Source organism: Colossoma macropomum, unplaced genomic scaffold, assembly GCF_904425465.1.
Source record: "Colossoma macropomum unplaced genomic scaffold, Colossoma_macropomum, whole genome shotgun sequence".
In the NCBI taxonomy this organism is placed as follows: Eukaryota; Metazoa; Chordata; class Actinopteri; order Characiformes; family Serrasalmidae; genus Colossoma; species Colossoma macropomum.
This window is the reverse complement of record NW_023494792.1, coordinates 19,534,883-19,557,233: the sequence shown is the minus strand read 5'-3', so window position 1 is coordinate 19,557,233 and position 22,351 is coordinate 19,534,883. Positions and strand designations below refer to the sequence as shown.

Here is a 22,351-nt window from a genome sequence, read left to right as displayed (position 1 = left end):
CAGTGATTTATAAATCTACTTTGATGTGAAATCTACTTGTGTTTGAGCAAAAATAGTGCAAAGACAAGATATGTATTTTTATATTGGCATTCCTCATACTGTCCCAGCTTTTTTGGAATTGGGTTTGTATTTGAGTTTCCAAACTTTTCTGAATGTCCTTCACATGAACCATAGACTATGATTTGACCTCATCAAAGCTGTAAACTTAACCTCTACATCCACCAAATGTTAAGAGAGTTGTTTACAGGGTTACAACACTGACCAGGGTATACACATGTGCATCTTCATTGGCCATTTATTTGTGGGTTTACACAAGGGGTAGATAAATGAACATTTTGCATTTCACATACTCCATTTAGGCTTTAAAATCTAGGCACAACGGTTCTTTAGCACATGCTCTTTTGACTCATTAGACACCAACCAGCCACTTCATTAAAACCACCTCCATGTTTCTACACTCATTGTCCATGTTATCAGCTCCACTTACCATGTAAATGCACCTTGTAGTTCTACAATTACAGACTGTAGTCCATCTGTTTCTCTGCATACTTTGTTAGCCCTCTTTTACCCTGTTCTTCAATGGTCAGGACTCCCACAACACCACCACAGAGCAGGTATTATGTAGGTGGTAGATCACTCTCAGTACTGCAGTGACACTAACGTGGTGGTGGTGTGTTAGTGTGTGTTGCACTTGTACGAGTGGATCAGACACAGCAGAGCTGCTGGAGTTTTTAAACACCTCAGTGGACTGAGAATAGTCCACCAACCAACAATAACCAGCCAACGGCGTCCTGTGGGCAGCATCCTGAGACCAATGATGAAAGACTAGAGGATACTAGTACAGAAACTGTGCAGCAACAGATGAGCTACTGTCTCTGACTTTACATCTACAAGGTGAACTAAGGTAGTTGTGTCTAATAGAGTGGACAGTGAGGGGACACTGTGTTTAAAACTCCAGCAGCACTTCTGTGTCCAATCCACAATGCCAGATTAAGATTTTCAGAATATAAAAATAAAAACTATAAATTCAAAAACTTTAATTCACAGTTAACTTTACACTGTCATTAATTATACATGAAATAAATATTAGTAATATGTAACATTTTAGTCCAACTTTGCTTTGTAACTTTTGGAGGTTATTCTCTGTCTGTCTTCTCTAACACTTATTCAGAATCACCCCCTAACGTTAACTGAATATACACCAAACAACATACATACATTTGTATTATTAATGGAAACACAGTAATACTAACATTCTGATCTGCCCTCAGGGGTGGTTTGAATTTTGTACCAATGAACATCAACAAATTAATAATACCCAGTTGAGCCACAAAGGAAAGTAGACCAAAACAAGGCTGAGACAGTTAATTTACGCTCTCGAGACCAAGTACTAGGAGCAGTAGGACTACACTAGGAAACGAGTTTTCATACAAAAGCATTTGAGCCAAACATGTGGTTGGTCATGAATTAATTAAGGAGTTGCACCTGTGTTCATTGGCAAGAAAGTTTTTATTTGATAACTTGCCACCCCTCTGGTGCAAAGAGACAGTAGTTTGTCAGTTATTATGACCTCTCTTGGTAAATCTGCCCCCAAAAATATATAATTGCAATGTGGAAATACTGTATCTTTAGGTGAAAGCAATGGTTTGAAAGCACAGATAAGGTACATGATTTATTTTAATTTCAAATAGTACAATATTTATAAACTGCTTGACTGTATGTTTGCTTTCTTCTTTATGTTCCTCATAATGAAAGAATGGAGAAACCTGGACTGAGGACTGTTTTGTAAAAACATGCAGAAATGGTTCAGTATGCTCCATGTCTGAGTGCAAGGATTCACATCCTGCTATACCAGTGTGTGAAAATCCAAACTCTCAAGCAGAGAAGATTAAAGATGGGTGTTGTTTCCATTATGAATGTCCATGTAAGTTTTGTCCGACTTCAACTGTTATCTAAAACACTGAACATTAAGCAAATATTATAAGTATATAGTGCCGGAAATCACAAAAACTGTACTTAAGAACTTTAAAGTATGCATATGCATTTGCTGTAAACAAAGTAAGGCAAAATAAGTAGCTCATTGATTGCATGATAATTTTGTTCTTTTTTTTCCAAAAGGTAAATGCATGGGCTGGGGAGATTCGCATTACGTGACTTTTGATGGACAGTATTATGCTTTCCAAGGAAACTGCACATATGTGTTGGTCCAGGAGATCATCAAGAAACACAACTTCAGTGTCCACATCAAGAACTATTATTGTAATGATGATCAGAGCTTGGCTTGTCCTGAGAGTTTGACCATATACTATAAATCATATAAAATCAGCTTGATACAGACAAGAAACCCAACTGTGAACACAGTAAGTGTTTTAAGAGTGAAATTGAAACAAACTCAAACACTGTATTATAAGTCATTTATATTATTATATTAGACATTCTGAGTATACTTTATATTCTGCCAAACTAGTTCAAAGTCTGAGTTGAAAAAACCTTTTAGTGTTTTAACTTGGACTTTAAACTGAAATCATTTTGCTTTAAGGGACCCTGTACTTTAATTATGTTTATTATATGTAAAATAAAACATTCTATTTGTCACTAACAAAACAGTCATAACACTACTTAAACTTTACCAAAAGTTTCAGTTATGACTGTTTCATTAGTTATAGTTTTAGCTGATTTTGAGCAGAACTCAAAAACGATAGCCAGTACACGACTAGCAAACACAACTTTCAACAGTTGTACACACATTAACTCATATTTTTCATTGAACCACAAAAAGTTTACTTTTTTGAAAATATTGCAGTGTTGGCAGAAGATGAAAACAAGAGTAGTCATGTTTCTGCTGCAAGAAGTGCTCTTTGTTGAACACACTGGAAGAAAGGGGCACAAACAAGACAACAAGGGCACCAGTAGCCACACGCTTCAACCTGACAGTGACCCCACCCCACACACACACACACACACACACACAAACCCCCCAACTAAACCCACACCCCAACATATAATAAAACAGTCAACACATGCACAACTTAAACTGACAGACAACAACAGTAAACAAACACAGTAAGTCCCTTTGTTGGAGGGCGCATGCTACCATGAGCCTTTGTGTGTGGTCCCCTGCCTAGCCACACTCTGGGTACTAGTGCCGGCAAGTAGTGGGACACTACATAGCCCCCCTTTTAAAGGTCAGCTGGTCCCCAGCAACCTACCAGCTTGGGGATCGCTATGTCAGTAAAATATCTTTGAGACAGGACACTGTCTCTCAGCTCTAAGTGGGCAACATAACGCAAAAGCCCTGGTTCTCAACGACTGAGTATGGACGCAAATCCTTGACAAAAAAAAATTGCAAAAGAGTTTGTAATTCACTTCCGAGTTGCTTTGACATTGTTTGTTCGATGGTCTTCTGGTTGGCAGCAACTACAACCGGACTGAAAATGGGTGGAAATATGTAATATGGTTTCTGATGTTTATCATTTCCAAAATATTTTAGTTTAGTGTAACACAACTTGCATATAGTGTGGCTCCCGTCCAGGTCCTTTTCCCTACAACTTCATACAAGCCAAAGTGTTTCCATAGGCTAGCTCAGGGGTCGGCAACATATGGCTGCTTCACTGCCCTAGTGTGGCTCCAAAGCAGAATTAGATTTTTGGGTAAAAATAAAATAATCCTTCTTTGGAGTAAAATAAAGCTCTTCTGATCGTTCTTAATGATGCTAATTCACCAACCCTGAAGATTGGCGTGCAGACTGCAGTTCACATAGCATCGCAGACAATCTTGTTACGAAACAACGAATGATGAACCTAGTAACGAAAAAGGCAAAGAGAAAGATTTGAGACGAACACTGTAGTTGGTTTCCTGGTATGCTAAATCTGCAACAAGAAACTGTCAAACACTGAAAAGTTGTGAAGCTGAAGTCAGCTTCTCTTTTGAATTTTCCCGTTCCACCTTAAATAGTGCTGCATTAACATTCTGGCGCTTCAGGCAGAATTTAAGGTGGAATGGGAAAATTCGAACAAGAAGCTGGAGAATGAGAAGTGACTTCAGCCTCCAAAACAATATAACAGAGATGTTCCTGCCGGAGATGGGAGGAAAGTGGCTCTAACTAAAGCTTAAAGCAGAGCAGAGTAAGTCTACGTTTTTGTTTATATTTTTTAGCCTAAACTAGGACATTAACACATATTGGACATTAAATGTTGCGGCTCCCAAGGTGGTTTGATTTTTGTTGAAAGGACAAATTGTCTCTTCTTAACATTTGTGTTGTGACTCCTGACCTAACCTGGCTTTTAATACAGAGGGTGCCGGTCGGATTTCTCGCTCATCCAGTTGTGTTTTTGTTATGTGCCGCCACAGAGTGTGCGGGCGCTGCACTTCCGCGTTTCCAAGTTCTGCCTTTTGCGTTCCATCAATGTTATTTTTTTATTGTTGTACCAAAATAGGCTGCCGTATCAGGAACAATCTGAATCTGACCACAGGGCAAGCATTAGCTGGATGTTTTGTAAAAATATACAAGACATAAATGGATTTATAAATATAATTTGCCATTTGATATTTGATTATTGATAAATATATAGATACGCACCTGAACTGTGTCAGTATCTAACAAAATGTAAAGGTAGCTTTGAGGAAATTTTAAAATTGTTAACTCCAAAGTCCAAATATTCAACTCTATGGAGCTCTTCTACTGCATATGGATCTTCTCTGGCAGTCATGGCCAAAACATGTGCAATAGCCAAAAAACTGGCCAGACTGGATTATCATCAGGCATATCCTTATTATTCAAATGTGCCGAAAAGTAATAGATGGTGATACAAAAACTAGGAACATGAATGAATGAGGAATAAAGCTAAGTAATACTACTAGAAAATGGCAAGACCCCAAAACTACTGGGGACAACAGAGAAGTCAGTCCATGATTTGTGAACAGGTACAGGTGATGATGTTGTGTGCCAAAGTAGAGCTGGAGCAGGAGAGGAGCAGTGAGTGCAAAGAAATCATAAAAGAAGGTACCAGCTCACCTGCTGTAAATACTGCTTAGTGCTGAAACTAACCAGTCTGTTACGGGAGGGAAAGTGTCAATAGTTAGTCTCCAGTCAGTGCTGTACTTATACTCCATTCTACATGCAGTGCCTATATATGCACTCATGTGGAACAACAAAAGGCCTCCTGTTAAACCCTGCTTTGTGGAAAAAGCAGCTTTTTGTACTTTGTTTAAACCTTTTAAACAATATTGAAGAGATTGCATTATTAATCATGCAAACCCAAACTCTTTTATTTTTTACCAGGTATTGGTCAATGATGAAAAGAAGAACACAACTTTCTCTAATGCAGACTTTACCATCACCAGTACTGGGATTAGGATGATTGTGACCATTCCTGCTATCAGTGCTGAGATTAATTTCGCAGGCATGAACTTTTTAGTGACCCTACCATCTTCTTTATTCCACAACAACACTGAGGGACAGTGTGGTAAGTGCAACTACAGGTCCACAACAGGCCATGAATGTTGAATATGGGTGACAAATTAAAGGAAAAACCAACACAAAGTGTCTTAGTAGGGTACTGGGTTACCATGAGCCACAAGAAGAGCTTCAGTGTTCTTTGGCATAGATTGTACAAGTCTCTGGAACGGTACTGGGGGAATGGAATACCATTATTACAAAAGATATTCCCTCAGTTAGTGTTTTGGTGATGGTAGTGGAGAGTACCATCTAACACATCTGTCCAAGATCTCTTATCCAGTTGGGCTGCAGTCTGATAACTGCAAATGATTACCTTCATTTTCATATTCATACAACCATTCATTGACCCCTCTTGCCCTGTGGATGTGAGGGGGCATTGCTATCAGGATAGAAATGTTTCATCAGAAAATAAAGTTTATCAATTATAATAACTTTGTACTGATTTGCAGTTACCTTCCCTCTGAGGGGAGAGGTTGACCCAAAACATGCCAGCAAAATGCCCCCACAGCATAAAAGAGCCTTCTCACTGTAGGGATAATACTCTTTTTACTGATGTGTTTCCCACAGATTTGAATGTAGATGTCTCTTTAGTCACTGTTCTTGTTGAAACACTAGCTAGTTGAGCTGTCTATTCTGACTGAAGCTCCTGCTGTTTGTGCCCCAATAATGAACCAACTTTCAAAGGCACTTTTCCTCTTGTCATCTTGTTCCAAAATCAAGAACAACTGGTCCTGCTCAGCATTTTTATACATGACACAGAGCAAACTAGGATGTGAATTGCTTAACTGTATCATGCAGTGCACTTTTCTTAAAAGGCAACAGCATGAGTATCTCAGGTTTTCCTTTAATTTATCACATGTCTGTATGTCTTTGTCACACAATTATGGTAAACATTTACTGGATTAGGTGATATAGTGGTATTTTGTGTTTTAATGTATTTATATTGTAAAACTATTGTATTTTTGGTGTGCTATGTTGTACTTAATGTTATACTCTACATCCGTATCATTGCTGCTGGTCCAAAACATAATAGCATCACAGGAGAAAGAAAAAAACTTCTTATTAACTGTAAACTGAATATGATGAGATTTTGTTCCAGTTTTGGACTGTTTCTATTAGTCCATAAAATAATAGATAAAGTAGACAATAAAAAGGGCAGCTGAAATTTTCACACTTCATAAAATATAAACATTGACACAAATGGAGATACAAAGTTGTGTTCTAACAGTAACAATATGCAAACATGTCAGAAGGTATATGTGCAATTTTTCTTCTGAACTGTTAAGTTTTAACTGAATTGTCTTGGAAGGTGTTTGTGACAACAACAGGAAAAATGACTGCAGACTACCTAATGGACAAATTGGGTCATGTGAGACAATGGCAGGTGCTTGGAAAGTAAACGACACACACTGCCCCTTTATACCTCCCACCATATCCCCAACCTCAACAACAGCTACCAAAACCACAAATGCACCATGTGACCCAGACATCTGCAAAGTCATCCTCAGCAAGTAAGGCAGATGTAATAATGAAGAGATATGGTTATAAATGCAGTACATTCAGAGTGGTTGTGGATGGCCTAGATAGATTCATACTGTCACAGTTTAATACTAACATTACAATATGTCTATAAAATATGTGTTAAGTGAATGATGTCCTTCATAATTTCTACAGTCAAACTGGATTTGCTGTAGTTCTGTAACACGATTTATGTTCTTTTATAGGGTGTTTGAAAAGTGCCACAACTTATCGTCCCCCGATCCTTTCTATACGGCTTGTAAATATGATGTATGCCACAAGGGGAACTCCTCTGGCTGCTACAGTCTGGAGGCATATGCCAGCACATGTGCTGATGTGTCTGTATGTGTGGACTGGAGGAATTTAACCAATGGACTTTGTGGTGAGGAGCAGAAAATAAAATTATCTTTAAAAGCAGGATTGGAAAATGTAGATGATCATTTTCATTAGTGTTCATTTCTTTTTATAGCATACAAGTGTCCCAGCCATAAAGTCTACAAGGCATGTGGGCCCAAGGTGGAAGAAACCTGCAATTCAAAGTAACTGAGCAATTACAATAATCAGTTAATCACTACTGTATTATTTTAGCCCGTCATTCTTTGAACGTTATCTGTTAATAGTAAGGGCCCAATCTTTTTTTTTTTTACCATCAATCCAGGTACAATGAGAAGTTTGTAGATTGTAAGTCTCAGGTGTGTAAAGGATTCAGGGAAGGATGCTTCTGTTCTAACGGCACCACTCTGTTTAACACTGCTACAGACGTTTGTACACCCTTCTGTGGTAAGTTAATACTGTGACTCATATAATATAACAGATGCAGTTCTATAAGCCGTAATACAAAGGCAAATTTTACTATTTTGTGTTTCTAGACTGATCTCTGAACAAGAAGTGCTCAGACTGGGCTTTTTTTAAACTTCTTCAGTAAAGCAGTCTATAAATGTATCTGTAAATGTATTTTTTTGTGTCTTAGGTTGTGTAGGTCCTGATAGACTGCCTAGGCAGGTGAGTTAACTACACAGTTTGAAATTTTCTTTTGTGAAGCTGGATCCTTCTACTGAAATGTCCACTTTTTTATCTATCTATAGGAGTCACTGGTGTTACTGATCGTCATTGGTGTTACACGTAAGAAAGGTAACACCAGTGACATTTTTAATGAAAAATGCCATTTTACAAAATGGCTGCTACAGAGTATCAAACCACATGTTGTCAATCATGGAATATCCACTAAAATATGTAATTTAATCCATTTGTTTCTATTTTTTCACAATTACCCAAGAATAATGTAAGTCATACCAGTGACGTCAGCTGAAAGCTTCATATGTAATCATGAGCTGAATGAAAAAAATTCTGACAACTGAAAAGACACTGTGGACTTACCATGTGATTGTCTTTATAGATCCTCAGAAAATAGGTAAAAGGAAGTCAAGTGATGTCATCAGTATGATTTCAAAATAAGAGATATTTTGTTATGCAGTAACACCAGTGACACAACTTGTGGGGACAACTTTCATTATATTTTTTATAATATTTATTTGGCATTTGTTTTTTTTATGTTGTTTGAATCATATATTTCATAGTCATGTATAGATTATTGCAGTTACAATTACAGAAAAACATGTTTTTTACCTCAAAATATGGCAATCACCCTTTACACGTGACTGTGAGGACAAGCACTTCTGTGGTGCTTGGAATTCTTTGGCTCAAGAAGGTGTAATTTTTAAAATAACTTATTGTTTTATTTTAAAATATAAATAAACTGTAACCCTAACATGTTTTTCTGGTGTAATATATCTGTAAATGCTAGGAACACAAAAATGGACATTTCCACAGAATGACTCAGCTCTGACTTGTTGTAAAAATGTAATCAATCAATCAAAGGATGACAGCTTGGAAGAAAGCAAATATTTTATTAATACAGTCGAGAAACAAATGCATGAGCATACAGCTTTGAAAATGACAAAACACATATGTGGCTTTTTATAGTCTAACAGAGCTTCACTACCTTGGGAGAGGTGAAACATTACTCATAACTTAATATCACAAGGTGTTCTCCGTAGCAAAGACAGGTTCAGCAACAGAATGTGACCCTGAGGTCATCACCTCTCTCTAATGGTTCAGCGAGAAAAGCAATTACATAAAAGAGGAACTGAAAGGAGACGTACTTTATCAAATCACAAATGATCAACTCACTATATTAATTAAATCAATAAAAATATTGATCCTCTACATTGATTGTATTGTATTAAAAGAATATTAATTACATTGATTCCAGTGTATTAAAGTCCCACAGGACCCATTCTCATCTGAAACTACTGACCACATACCTTCCTCAGTTAGCACTGCAGTTTATCTCCCTGGCATATTGGTGGAATGTTTTATGATTTGCCATAAAAGGTTTTTGTAGCATATGAGCACCTAGTATAGTGTTATGGAAATGTCAATAGATGACTTTATATCTTTTATAACATTTCTGCCTGTCCTGAATATTCAAATAGTACTCAGGAAGGTGAAGATTAGACTCTACTTTAAATTCATCACAAAATAATCTAAAATTATTTTAAAATCCAGCACATAAACTTATAGTTCATGGAATACTGTAGATACACAGAATGGGATTACGGAGCTTTAGGAAGCAATCTTACTGTTTTGTTTGCTCTCACTGTGTGTTTTTCCTGCAGCCAGGAGACAAATGGAAAATAAACTGTGAAGATTGTGAATGCAGTGCTGAGAACATGGGTCCAATATGTAAACCTGTCCAGTGTCCAATCCTTGAACCCTGTAAGCAGGGCTATGAGATCAAAACAGATGATTGCTGTCCCAAGTGTGGTGAGTGATCAGTACATTGTTTTAGGATTTATTCCATTAAAAGGACTAGTTTTGAGACTAAAATCCAATAAAATATACCAAAGGTACAAAGTATACGCTAATATGCACAAGTGTTTGCCCTGTATTTTAAGTATAGATATTCATGTTAAGCCTCAGCATGTGTTTAGCTTTAAACTGCACAATTTTACCAGAAGCGGTGAGACACGGCCTCCGCAGCAGAACGTTTCTGTGATGCTGTGTTTTGTAAGAGAAAGAAGCTGCCAGAGTATTTTATACATGCTCGGAACAAAATAGGTCTCTTTGTCAGGGAATCTGACCTCCGCAATTTAGATCATTAAATTCAAATGTAATTTTGTTGTTTAAGTGAATAAATATCACATATAACCAGTAAAGACATCAGGACTGCCCCTTTGGTATCATTTAATCACTGCAGTAGAAATAAAAACTAACATTAGGGCAACTTTGGAGAGCACCCTGGGTCCTTGCAGGCCAAAGAGCATATATGAGAAAATTATACTTTATTAGGAAAAGTTATGTTTTGCTGACAAGCAGTCACAGCAATTTGCTAAAGAGAATATATGTATATAGGTACACCCAGACATGTAGCCACAGGTGGGCACTGATTAATTACATGCATACCCAGTAAAAAAACTGTATTTAAGATACATTTTTTAAGAGAATGAAATTTGATTTTTTTCTACTGCCATTGTATTTAGTCATCATTCCTGAATGTGCAAGGTAGACCCAGTTCCCCCCAGCCTTCCAAAGCATGTCACCACATATGAGCTGCTTAGGCAAGAGAGGACCATTTGAGAGGAGCTCTCCATTCTCTTCCATTCTTTCAGTCTGTTTTCGGTCAAAAAATAAACATCATTAGTATTCCTATTCAGAGATCAGCTGTTGCAGACTTCTCTTCTGCCGTTTGATCCACAGGTTGGACAATCACTTTATAGTTTCAAAATGAACATTTTTGTCTGACAATACAGAAAATGATGTGATGCTGTGACTTAAATGACTACGCTGTAATGTTTGAAGTAGAGGTTCCTCAATAGTACAAAACACAGAGAAGGTCTGCTGAATAATAATAATAATAATAATAATAATAATAATAATAATGGTGAACAGTACATTTTACAATTTTGTTTAGTTTATAATGATCAGTATTATAAAACATGTGCAGTTGAGGCTATGTTGTCTTTCTCTTGCCTTGTTGTTCTGTTCTCTAATTCTACAATGTATCTAACAGAACTAACTAATGACGGAGGAAGTAGTAACCAAAATTTATTATGTGGTGAAAGTGTACTGTGTTGTGCTGAATGGTTGTGGTTTGTGTTCTCTTCAACACGTTCACAAAAATGTGCTGAGCAGTTCCTACGTACAGTATGATTAATTGCACCTTATGCTGGAGATTTGCGTCATTAAGGCGCCTGTGCAGTCTGACATATTCCTGCTATCCACCAACATGATTGACCTCAGCTGGTCCCAATTTAAAACAGCAGGGAAGAAAGAGTCCAATTTATATACCCTGCCAATGGCTAGACCAAAGACTTCTTCTTTAGAGGCTTTAAAACTTACAGAGTGCACCCTTCCCCCACTCATATTTCAGACAGACAGTTACACACTTAACCATTTCAGAGACTTCACAGGTATCACATAGACCATTCGCATGTTAACCAAGCAAGTGTAACGTGGAGTTTCGTTATGTGTGGCCAAATCTATTCAAATCAAATAAACTATTTTAATGGGAACAACCCCCAACCTGCATTGTAAACATTTGCATTATAAACATTTGCTTTTGTAAATGATCAGGCAAAATAATTCATTCATAAATGAAGGGAGAGTTTTCTAAAGGATACATTTAGGCTTTTCTGTTGTTTCCAAGGAACTTTGAACATGTATTTAAAAAGCTTAGGATGCATTATTTGGAAGTGATCAGTTACACACTAGTAACACTGATTATGCAGGCATTCTCCCTCTCTCTCAGCAATAAGTCTCAGTCTCGCAAGCTTTACTTTATATGACACACACTATGCCTCTATATTACACCTAGAGTTTATCTTTTAAAGACATTTGATGAAGTATTTTTGCAGTTGTTCTCAGTCTGCCTTTTTGTTTTATCAGGGCCCAAGCCAGTCTGTGTCTCAAACAACACAGAATACTTGGTAAGATTTATGTTTCATTACTGGATTTCACTTTGCCCACCAACGTGGTATGATTTATGCATATTTTAAGCTTGATGTAAGTTTCTTGGCTTACCTCATTTGGAACAGACTACACAGTAAGGATCATCTTTGTGAATTCAGTAATACTTTCACATGCGACATTTCACTTATGATGAGCAGTTCAGCAAAATTGTGTGGGTGGTGGTTTGCAAAGATGTGATATAGCATGCTGAACAGTTTACAGTTGGAGAGAAAAAAACATCACTGACAGCTGACTGTGTCATGTCCTTTTATAGCCTGGAGTTAAAGTTCCAGATACAGACAACTGTAAGGACTGCAGCTGTGGTTCCACCGCGGACCCCAAGACTGGACTACGAGCTATAGAATGCTCTATAGTGACCTGCAACAAAACCTGCCCTCAGGTAACGGCCTTAATCTACATTAATAATGTCTAAACAATGAACTAAATGGTCACACATAGCTTTTCATCTATTCCCAGTGTCGCTAGAACATATGGTCTTCCCTGTCTGTATTTTAAGTGAAACTTAAGTGTAACCAAGGCAATAAAACAAATTTTCTTACAACCTCACTGCATGACTTAATCCTGGTTACTTCTCAATTATTTTGTTTTAGAAGCAGCTTGTGTGCAAAATAAACTTCATGTATTGTGCCATAGTAGTCTTGCAATAAATAGAGGACTAACTAACGCTGTTGTTTTATGTAGGGCTTCAGCTATGTACTCCACCCAGGGAAATGCTGTGGAAGATGTGTACAACAACAATGTATTTATACAGGACCAAACAAAAAAGTATACACTATTGAGGTATGGGCAACAGAGTGTGATTTTAAATTAGATTCAAAAAGTTACCTATGACCCCTGCTTTACTGCACCGTGGTCATTCCTGTCTTTGTGTCTCTCATACCATTTCAGGTTGGAGAGAGCTTTAACCCTCCAAATGAAAAGTGTGCATATAGCTATAATTGCACTAAAGTCAATGATGCATTTACGTTGGTGGCAAACAAATCTACATGTCCAGCATTTAACCCAGAAAACTGCGTAAATGTAAGTTGATCAATCTAATTTGCTATGCAAAGCCGTTTACTCTGGTTAACTTGCATTCGATTTTTCAGAATTGTAAGGAATGTAATAGTAATGCATAGTAATCAATAATTACAATTTTACACTGTTTTCTTAAGGGCACCGTGACAACCACACCAGATGGATGTTGCAAAACTTGTAAGATGATAAATTTTCTTTGTCTCCATTTCTCTCTCACTAATTACTAATCAGTTTCATTCAAAATGTTTAATCAAAATGGTCCAAATAATGCTTTTAACTGATTTAACCACAAAGAGCTGTCCATAGTACACACAGTCCTACCCTACACCTACCCATAATCTTAATTATGTCCTGAATCTTACTAACAGAACAGTACAATGTACAAACCGCCCTCTGAGGCTATTTTACATGGACTTTACCTATAGTTTCGAAATTGAATAATACATTATCATGCTGCTCCTTGGTTTGGGAATGCAAAAATTTTATAGCATTAGAAAAGAATGTATCAATGTTTCTGTCTTTAATGTGCATAATAATTGTGCGTTTGGTAACTTATTATATCAATATGAGCTTCTTTGTGCCCGGGCTGTCTTCATCAGGCATGGGACACTTCTGACATAGACTGAATGGTCTAAATGTTGCATTTAAAAAAGAAAAAACATAATTCTGGTCCTAAAGTGTGATTGGCTGAATTCTGAAGCCATTGTAAAATACTCACTGTACACACATCAATTGAATTCTGTATCAATGTGCCAAGTAATAGTGAAACATAAAACATTTACTCTTCATAGAAAAATCTTTGGCCGTGAAGTTGCTTGGCAACTAGAATCTAATAGATTATATATAATAAATTACATTTTAAGTATAATCTTAAAAAACACTCTATTGTTTGGTGTAAGGTTAAATGTGATTATTATTATTATTAAAAAATTAAAAAGTTCTAGTTTTAGTATATTGTATTTAGTTGCTGTAAAGCAGTAAGCCACTTAAGACCTTGAAGTGATTTTACTGTAATGCTGGTGCATAAAATCAATGTTTGAACTGCTCTTGCTTTTCTTTGTGATTTTTTTTCTTCTTCCACCTTAAAGTACTTTGACTATAATACACCTGCATTTCTTCTCTCAGGTGAGATTCAGAACTGCCGTATTCAGAAGAACAACACCTACCTGGTGGTCAATAACTGCACATCTGTACGTTCTGTGGAAATAACCTCCTGCTCCGGCGCCTGTGACACCAGCTCAATGTGAGTGTGTTCACTCACAAAAACACACATACACATTTGAAATAGAGGTATAGAAACAGGTAGAAATTGTAAAGCAGGAAAAGGAAACTTAAAGTAATGGTTCTGCAAAAAACAAAAAATCACAAGGTAAGGCTAACATTGATAACAGACACTAGAACTCAGTAGTCACCCAAATAGCCCAAATAATTTCTGTAAAAAAAAATACTTCACCAAAACTTTCTTCAGCTCCCCCAAACCGCTTCTAGGTCTTCTTTAAGCTTATCCAGACTTGTCATGTGGTTTAGGGTACAGTATGACTTACTGTGAACCAAAAAAATAAACAAAACTGCTGGACCTGCACCTCAGGTGTAGGAATGCTGATCTACAATCAGTTTTTGTGACAATACCAGCCCTGGTGTTGTCTGAAGTGGCTGACCGCAGGGGTGACATTTTGTTCATTTTTATAGTTCAGAGAAGTTTTGGGGATATACTTACAGAAAAAAGTAGCTATTTGGGTGATTATTGCATACTAATGTTTGTTAGCAATGTTAGCCTCGCAGCTCCAGTTCAAAATTTGGACACAATACACACCTTGGCTGATTGAAAACTGTGGATAAAAACAAAGTGGAAAATTGGGTAAATTCAATTTTTTGCCAGACTATTATTATAAAGGGCCTGTATTATTTATTCTTGTATAATTTTTCTTGAATTTTCTTGAAATTTTGTTTTTCCACCTACAATATTTGTGTGGGTTTATGTATCTTAAACAGTCATAGTTCATTTTTACATGACCATTTCCAACTTCTCTTCATCCCTGTTTATTATCTCAGATCTGATTAGCTGTCTTATATTGTGTAACACTCTTTATAACAGGTTTTTAACAATGTTGACATACTACATCAAGTTCTTTAATTTCAAAAAAGTGAAATAAGTTTTCCTTGATATGGGTCCTTTAATGCCTGCTAGGAAGTTCAAGATTTCAGCACTTCTGTTCCTTTCTTCATTCCTCTGGTAACCATGTCTCTTGTGTCTGTGCAGATATTCGATGGCAGCTAACATCATGATGCACCGGTGCTCCTGCTGTCAGGAGCTGCGTACCAGCAGCAAGCAGGTGGAGATGAACTGTCCTGACCGGCGCCAGTTCACTCACACCTACACTTATGTTGAAACGTGTGGCTGCCACGTGACAGAGTGCCAAAACAAAAAGCTGTGAATAAAAAAAGCACACTCAATTCTCACCAACTATTTTCTATAGTCTTTACATCTGATAATGGAACGTTGTTGATTTGAGTCCAAGTTACGCATCAAATGGTGAGATAAATGTATTTCTCTCTGCGCTGTAATGCCATAAGTTCTTTTATTAATGATTAGTATGTTATATGATCGATGCATAATTTATTTGATTTTTGGGCTACAGGGTTCTATGTTTTGCTATCTAAAAAAGGGCACAAAATGGATGAGCATTATAATCTCCTGCATGCTTTGTCTTAACTTCTTGTCCTAAATTCCATTTCTTGAAATATTATCTTCTTTTGAAATAGGTCATTTCTTTTAGAATCAATGTTTAAAAATAAAATTAAGCAGCATCAATCATGGTGTGTATTGTAATCTGTTTGTAAGGAGTTTTCTACAATGTTTCTATACATCTGCAGAACTGTTTAAATTCCATTATACAGTAATTAAACTAGTAATAGATTTGTAACGTATTTGAGCTTTAGTCAACATCCAAATGTTATTGTTACGCAAAAAGTCCAAGAAGGTCTACATAGAGGCTTTCTCAGTTTACTTACATATCCATTTGATTTCCTCAATTGGCAGATAATCCTCAGGTGGTTTATGCATTAAGAAATCTATCTCTGAATCTGAGGAGAGGATCATGCTCTTTAGTGTTGGCAACATTCACTGTTAGGCGTAATCTGCACTTATCTGAAAAAAAAAAATCTGAAAAATATGCAGGACGAACACTTTGCTGCAGCTAGCCCAGAGGACACCTGGAAAAGCATGATGATGCAAAGACCTACAGTAGGGTAAAGAACCAAGTGAAGCCATAATGTATGTCTAATTACTCTATTTACTGTCTCAATTGCAACAGTTTCTCTGGCAATATGAAGTACAGCATATGAAGATCATTGTAACATTGCTGAAATGTAAAATATTTAGAGGTGGAAGACTCCCCATACACTGTAAAAAGTGACTCGTCAGATCTACCTTAAAAATTTCTTACTTCTTATGGTAACAAGTAAATTAATTCAACCTAAATAAATACTTGGAATGAACGATTCTACTACATAGTTTTAAGTTGAATAAAACTAGTTTAATTGCTTGTTACCACATGAAGTAATTTTTAGGTCGATTTAACGAACCACTTTTTACAGCGTAAGATTCAACATACTGAATATTAAGTAACCTCCTAGTTTCAGCAATACAGCTTCTTCCAGTCATGAGGGGTTAATTTGACATTTCCTTAGAGATGTTTGAGCCGGTCCTTGTACAGCTTTACTACATCACAGTTCTATAGACAGACCTATGTCGGTGTACAGTACAGTTCTAGAGACAGACCAATGACAGTGTACATTACTTCTATAGACAGACCAATGACAGTGTACAATACAGTTCTATAGACAGACCTATGACGGTGTACAGTACAGTTCTAGAGACAGACCAGTAACAGTGTACATTAGTTCTATAGACAGACCAATGACAGTGTACATTACTTCTATAGACAGACCAGTGACAGTGTACATTAGTTCTATAGACAGACCAATGACAGTGTACAATACAGTTCTATAGACAGACCAGTGACAGTGTACATTAGTTCTATAGACAGACCAATGACAGTGTACATACAGTTCTATAGACAGACCAATGACAATGTACAATACAGTTCTATAAACAGACCAATGACAGTGTACAATACAGTTCTATAGATGGACCAGTGGCAGTGTACATTAGTTCTATAGACAGACCAATGACAGTGTACAATACAGTTCTATAGACAGACCAATGACAATGTACAATTCAGTTCTATAAACAGACCAATGACAGTGTACAATACAGTTCTATAGACAGACCAATGACAGTGTGCATTAGTTCTATAGACAGACCAGTGACAGTGTACATTAGTTCTATAGACAGACCAGTGACAGTCTACAATACAGTTCTATAGACAGACCAGTGACGGTGTACATTAGTTCTATAGACAGACCAGTGACAGTCTACAATACAGTTCTATAGACAGACCAGTGACGGTGTACATTAGTTCTATAGACAGACCAGTGACAGTGTACAATACAGTTTTGTAGACAGACCAATGACAGTGTACAATACAGTTTTATAGACAGACCAATGACAGTGTAAAATACAGTTCTGTAGACAGACCAATGACAGTGTACAATACATTTCTATAAATAGACCAGTGACAGTGTACAATACATTTGTGTAGTCAGACCAATGACAGCGTGCAATACATTTGTGTAGTCAGACCAATAACAGTGTACAATACAGTTCTATAGACAGACCAGTGACAGTCTACATTACAGTTCTATAGACAGAACAATGACAGTGTACAATACAGTTCTATAAACAGACCAGTGACAGTGTACAATGCAGTTCTATAAACAGACTAATAACAGTGTACGATCCAGTTCTATAGACAGACCAATGACAGTGTACAATGCAGTTCTATAAACAGACCAGTAACAGTGTACAATACAGTTCTATAGACAGACCAATGACAGTGTACAATACAGTTCTATGGTCAGACCAATAACAGTGTACAATACAGTTCTATAGACAGACATGTGACAGTGTAAAATACATTTCTTTAGACAGTCCAATGACAGTGTACAATACAGTTCTATAGACAGACAAGTTACAGTGTACAATTCAGTTCTATAAACAGACCAATGACAGTGTACAATACAGTTCTATTGTCAGACCAATAACAGTGTACAATACAGTTCTATAGAAAGACCAATGACAGTGTACAATATGGATCAAAAATTAAAGGTATACTATTTGACATTGTGTATGCGATCTGAAGTTCTGCACATGCATGAGTCATGACAGCTTATCAGACATGCTTGGGAGTTTACAGGTGCTAAGTTACTATTGGTAAATCTGTGTTTAGGGGTGAGTTTTAGAGAAGTATAGCTGGGATTAGGTGCAACCTGAGCAATGACTGACACATTCCTCAGCAGGTCAATGACCTTGTCTCAGCTCAAACAAACAAGTTTATTTGTTTATTTTTAAAAATCAAATAGGTCAGATGATGATAAGTTTCACTGGATGAATTTTGAGAGGCAGAGATCACAACTTTAGCTTTAATATGGATACACATGCATGCTTATATACTTCATGGGGTTGTGTATGTGTCACGCAGTGTCTAGTAGTTATTGAGCCTTGCTCTCCTTTATTGTATTTTATTTCCATCATATAAGTGGGGCTCGTGTGTTATATTGCATTATACATGGTACCATGAGTGTTGTTGCTAGAGGAGTCTACAGGAGGCTTTAGCAGCAGACAGCCCTCCACTCTCTTTCAGGGGCTCAAAACTTTCAAAGGAGCCTGTGCTATCAGATCTTTACGTGTGCTCAGAGCAATCCAGTGAGGAAACTACACATTTATTGTCATGGTGTGAAATGATCTTACTATCATTTACTAGCATTTACTTACTAGATTTTAAGGAACTGCAACAGGATGCAGGCTAGCAGATAGGCCTATCCTCCAGAATGTTTTTCAGCACTATGAAATCACATGCTAAATCACATACAAGTTCTTTGTGTACTTGCAGCTAGGAATAGTATTGGCAGTTTTCCTACTTTTATGTTGGGCCTCAGGGTTTGAAAGACATGCAGACAAGTAGGGGTGGGAATCTCTAGGCACCTCATGATTCGATCCGATTCAGAGGGCTGCGATGCGATTATAAAACGATTATCGATGCATCTCGATGCATCTTTTTTTTTCTATACATGATTTCTATTTTCTTACTGTCTGAGGACTTGGTAGTTTTAAAACAAAGTATTTGTAATGATCCATAATGCATTTACGTCCAATATCTTTTATTAATAAAACAAATGGAAGTGATGTGGCAAGTGAACTAGAAGGCTCTCATTCACTGCTCTTGTTTGGAGACGCTGCTGCCACTCATCTGCGATAAAATGCGCTGTTACGGTGAAATAAGATCCAGTGGTGATGGATGACCACGCAGCACATTATATATTCTTTAGTGATTTTATAAGTTCGGTTTTGGTCTCGTGATAGAGCGCGAAAGACTGCAGGTCACGTAGCAACGAGGTTTCGCCGAGCGAGTAGCGAACGAAAAAGGAAAAGTAGGAAAAGGAAAAGGAAAGATAGACGAACATTTGGAGATGAATGGACTTATTCGCATTTATAAGCAGTGCAGTTGGTTTCCTGGTACGTTAGCTAAATCTGCAACAAGAGCCTGTCACACACTAAACAGTTGCGAAGCTGAAGTCGCTTCTCTTTCTAATTTTCCAGTTCCACCTTAAATGGTGCCGCTTTTACATTCGGCGCCTCAGTCAGAATTTAAGGTGGAACGGGAAAGTTCAGCAAGAAGCTGGCGAATGAGAAGCGACCTCAGCCTCGTAAAACAGTCGAACGCTGAGAGACATTTTACAAGAAACTAATCAACTTTTGAGGAAAGGTTTTCTAGCGGAGTTGGAAGAAAAGCAGCTATAGCTAAAGCTTAAAGCAGAGCAGAGTAAGTCTGTGTTTTCGTTTATATTTTTTAGCCTAAACGAGAACGTTAACACACACTGGACATTAAATGTTGCGTCTCCCAAGGTGGTTTGACTTTGTTGAAAGGACAAAATGGCTCTTCTTATTATTTGTGTTGTGACTCCTGATCTAACCTGGCTTTTAATGCAGAGGGAGCCGGTCGGATTTCTCGCTCATCCAGTTGTGTTTTTGTTATGTGCCGCCACAAACTGTCCGGGCGCTGCACTTACCCACTTCCAGGTTCCGCCCTTTGCGTTCCGTCAACATTACGTTATAAATTAAATATTTAGAAAATCGATTTTTGACATTGATGAATCGATTCAGAATCGTCCACGTCTGCATCGCGATGCATCTAAGAATGAATTTTTTCCCGCACCCCTACAGACAAGCACAGATAATTAACTCTATTTGGGACTCTGTGGTTTTTCTTTTCATTTTGTATTTTTATACAGTTAAAGCAGCAAAAGCAGAGAGGTGGCAACCCCACACCTGTAAAGAAGGATGATGTCCTGACTGAACACCCCGTTTTCATGATTTTTTAAGCCAGAGCATAACTATAGTGTTGCACCTGTACTGCTCTGACTGGCTTTCATATTTGTAAAAACTGACCAATCATGCAGCAATTTAAAGTTTATTTATTATATAACAAACTTTTAAAAAAATTTAAAAGACTGTTAGTCAACAGATACCCTGTAAATAATCTAAATGTGAGTAGCTTTGAGCAATGTGCCAAAATATTTTGGGTTCACCCTTTTTTCCAGGCCATCCTTCAATTCAGTGCGCAATAGCATCAGCTTACATGTAGCAATTTTCATATTTTGACTTTTTCATGACCTCGTAATTCAGAGGATCCAGTGATATTCAAGAGAAAAATGTTCACAGGACAAACCGAATCAGTTTGCAACATTTTTATTTATCACAGGATTCTCTCATAGAGAAATTCCTATTAGACTCGGAGCTCCTTATATAGGCATAAGAGCATGACGCCAACTACAGAATGACGTCTTCAGTGATCTATATGTCTACAGGTAAAACCCTAGTTAGCAGGCTAGCCTGTTAGCATTCACATTGCTGTTGCTTTTCTTACATTTTCACAGCAAAAAAGAAAAAGACTGCAGCAACAAAAAAGTCAGGTTAAATAGATCTGTGTACAAGTGTAATTACCTAAGGCTGGGCATATATGACTTTTAACATCGAACTTTGAGCTGCATTTTTAATATATGAAAGGTGCTTTATGAATAAAGCAAGTGCTGTACATGGGCTTTTCTCTGTCTAACAGCTCGTCCTCTACCCTCGCTCACGTCTGTCTCTCTCTCTTTCTCTCTTGTGACAAGAATAGTGCTCAGACTTTAGTAATGAAATACAGGTTCAGAAAAAAACAGTAGCGAATCAGCAGGAAGGTGAGTAATTTTTCTGATGAGCACAGAGCCCAAAGCACATTACTGTGGAAATACTACATGAGATAAACTCCTCTGTAAGCTGTGTAAGACTAAACTGAAATACAGTCTTGCAAGCCTGTGTCACTTCCCAGCCTGCCACCAGAGGCCGTCCTGCGTTACCTCCTTCTCCTGTCATGTCCCAGTCTGGCCACCAGAGGCCGTCCTGCGTTTCCTCCTTCTCCTGTCATGTCCCAGTCTGGCCACCAGAGGTCCTCATCACCAAAATACTGGCCTGTTGCCATGATAACGTGCCACCCACCTGCTGTTTCCTCATTATCTGCTCCTTTAAAAAGTTCCTCGGGATCAGCAGAGAGGATTCATGAAGGTTTATTTCGGATATGATTTTTGGTTTTGGTCACAGTTTGAGAAGTATTGTGGAGCAGAAACAAACTTGTATGCATCTCATTCATTTCCAACAACTTGTTTTGGTTCAGCAGCTCTCGGAAAGGCTAATTATTCATTGCAGAGACTGCAACAGCCAGCATGTAGCTTGATAAACAGTTGTTTCCTATCAGACTAATACAATCTGTACAGGGAAGCTCAGATCGCTTGAGAGATTACTTGATTGCCTTTAATAATTGATTGTTTGATTAAGTTCATAAATGTTAAGTTACATAATGCATGGTCATAAACCAGCTTTAACTCCATGCTGGCTGAAAATGATTCACAAAAACACATTTCTTCTTTAACTTGCATTCCTTCACCGGCGCCAATTGCACTTCAGCTTTCAAAGGCGAAGAAAAGGTGTTAAGTATCAAAAGTCCTGGTTAGGTGTGGCACATCGACAGCCAATCAGATCAACTCCTCTCATTCCCTTTAGGAGCTGAGCATGCGCTGGTGGTGAAGCACAGTGATAACTATGTTCCTAATGGCAAAATAGGCTGATTCCATTACTTTTATGGATAGAGAAAATCTGATCGTCATACA

General features: G+C 37.5%; 1 protein-coding gene across 1 annotated transcript; it reads left to right on the top strand.

Moving 5' to 3' along the window:
• Positions 1-1,772: 1,772 nt before the first annotated feature.
• On the top strand, positions 1,773-21,747 carry LOC118812730 (intestinal mucin-like protein). The gene is made up of 17 exons (XM_036577838.1): positions 1,773-1,924; positions 2,119-2,360; positions 5,282-5,465; positions 6,768-6,969; positions 7,183-7,358; positions 7,446-7,515; positions 7,635-7,756; positions 7,947-7,978; positions 9,655-9,802; positions 11,924-11,964; positions 12,261-12,386; positions 12,689-12,787; positions 12,896-13,027; positions 13,162-13,201; positions 14,150-14,267; positions 15,285-15,429; positions 21,517-21,747. The coding sequence occupies exons 1-17, from the start codon at positions 1,819-1,821 to the stop codon at positions 21,745-21,747; spliced, it is 2,214 nt and encodes a 737-aa protein (XP_036433731.1). The 5' UTR covers positions 1,773-1,818.
• Positions 21,748-22,351: the final 604 nt, after the last annotated feature.

Coding starts and splice junctions, on each gene's coding strand:
- LOC118812730 (XM_036577838.1), top strand. CDS start 1,819: ATGTCTGAGTGCAAGGATTCACATCCTGCTATACCAGTGTGTGAAAAT. Junction 13,028..13,161: donor ACCCAGAAAACTGCGTAAAT/GTAAGTTGATCA, acceptor TGTTTTCTTAAG/GGCACCGTGACAACCACACC. Junction 15,430..21,516: donor TTGAAACGTGTGGCTGCCAC/GTGACAGAGTGC, acceptor GTCACTTCCCAG/CCTGCCACCAGAGGCCGTCC.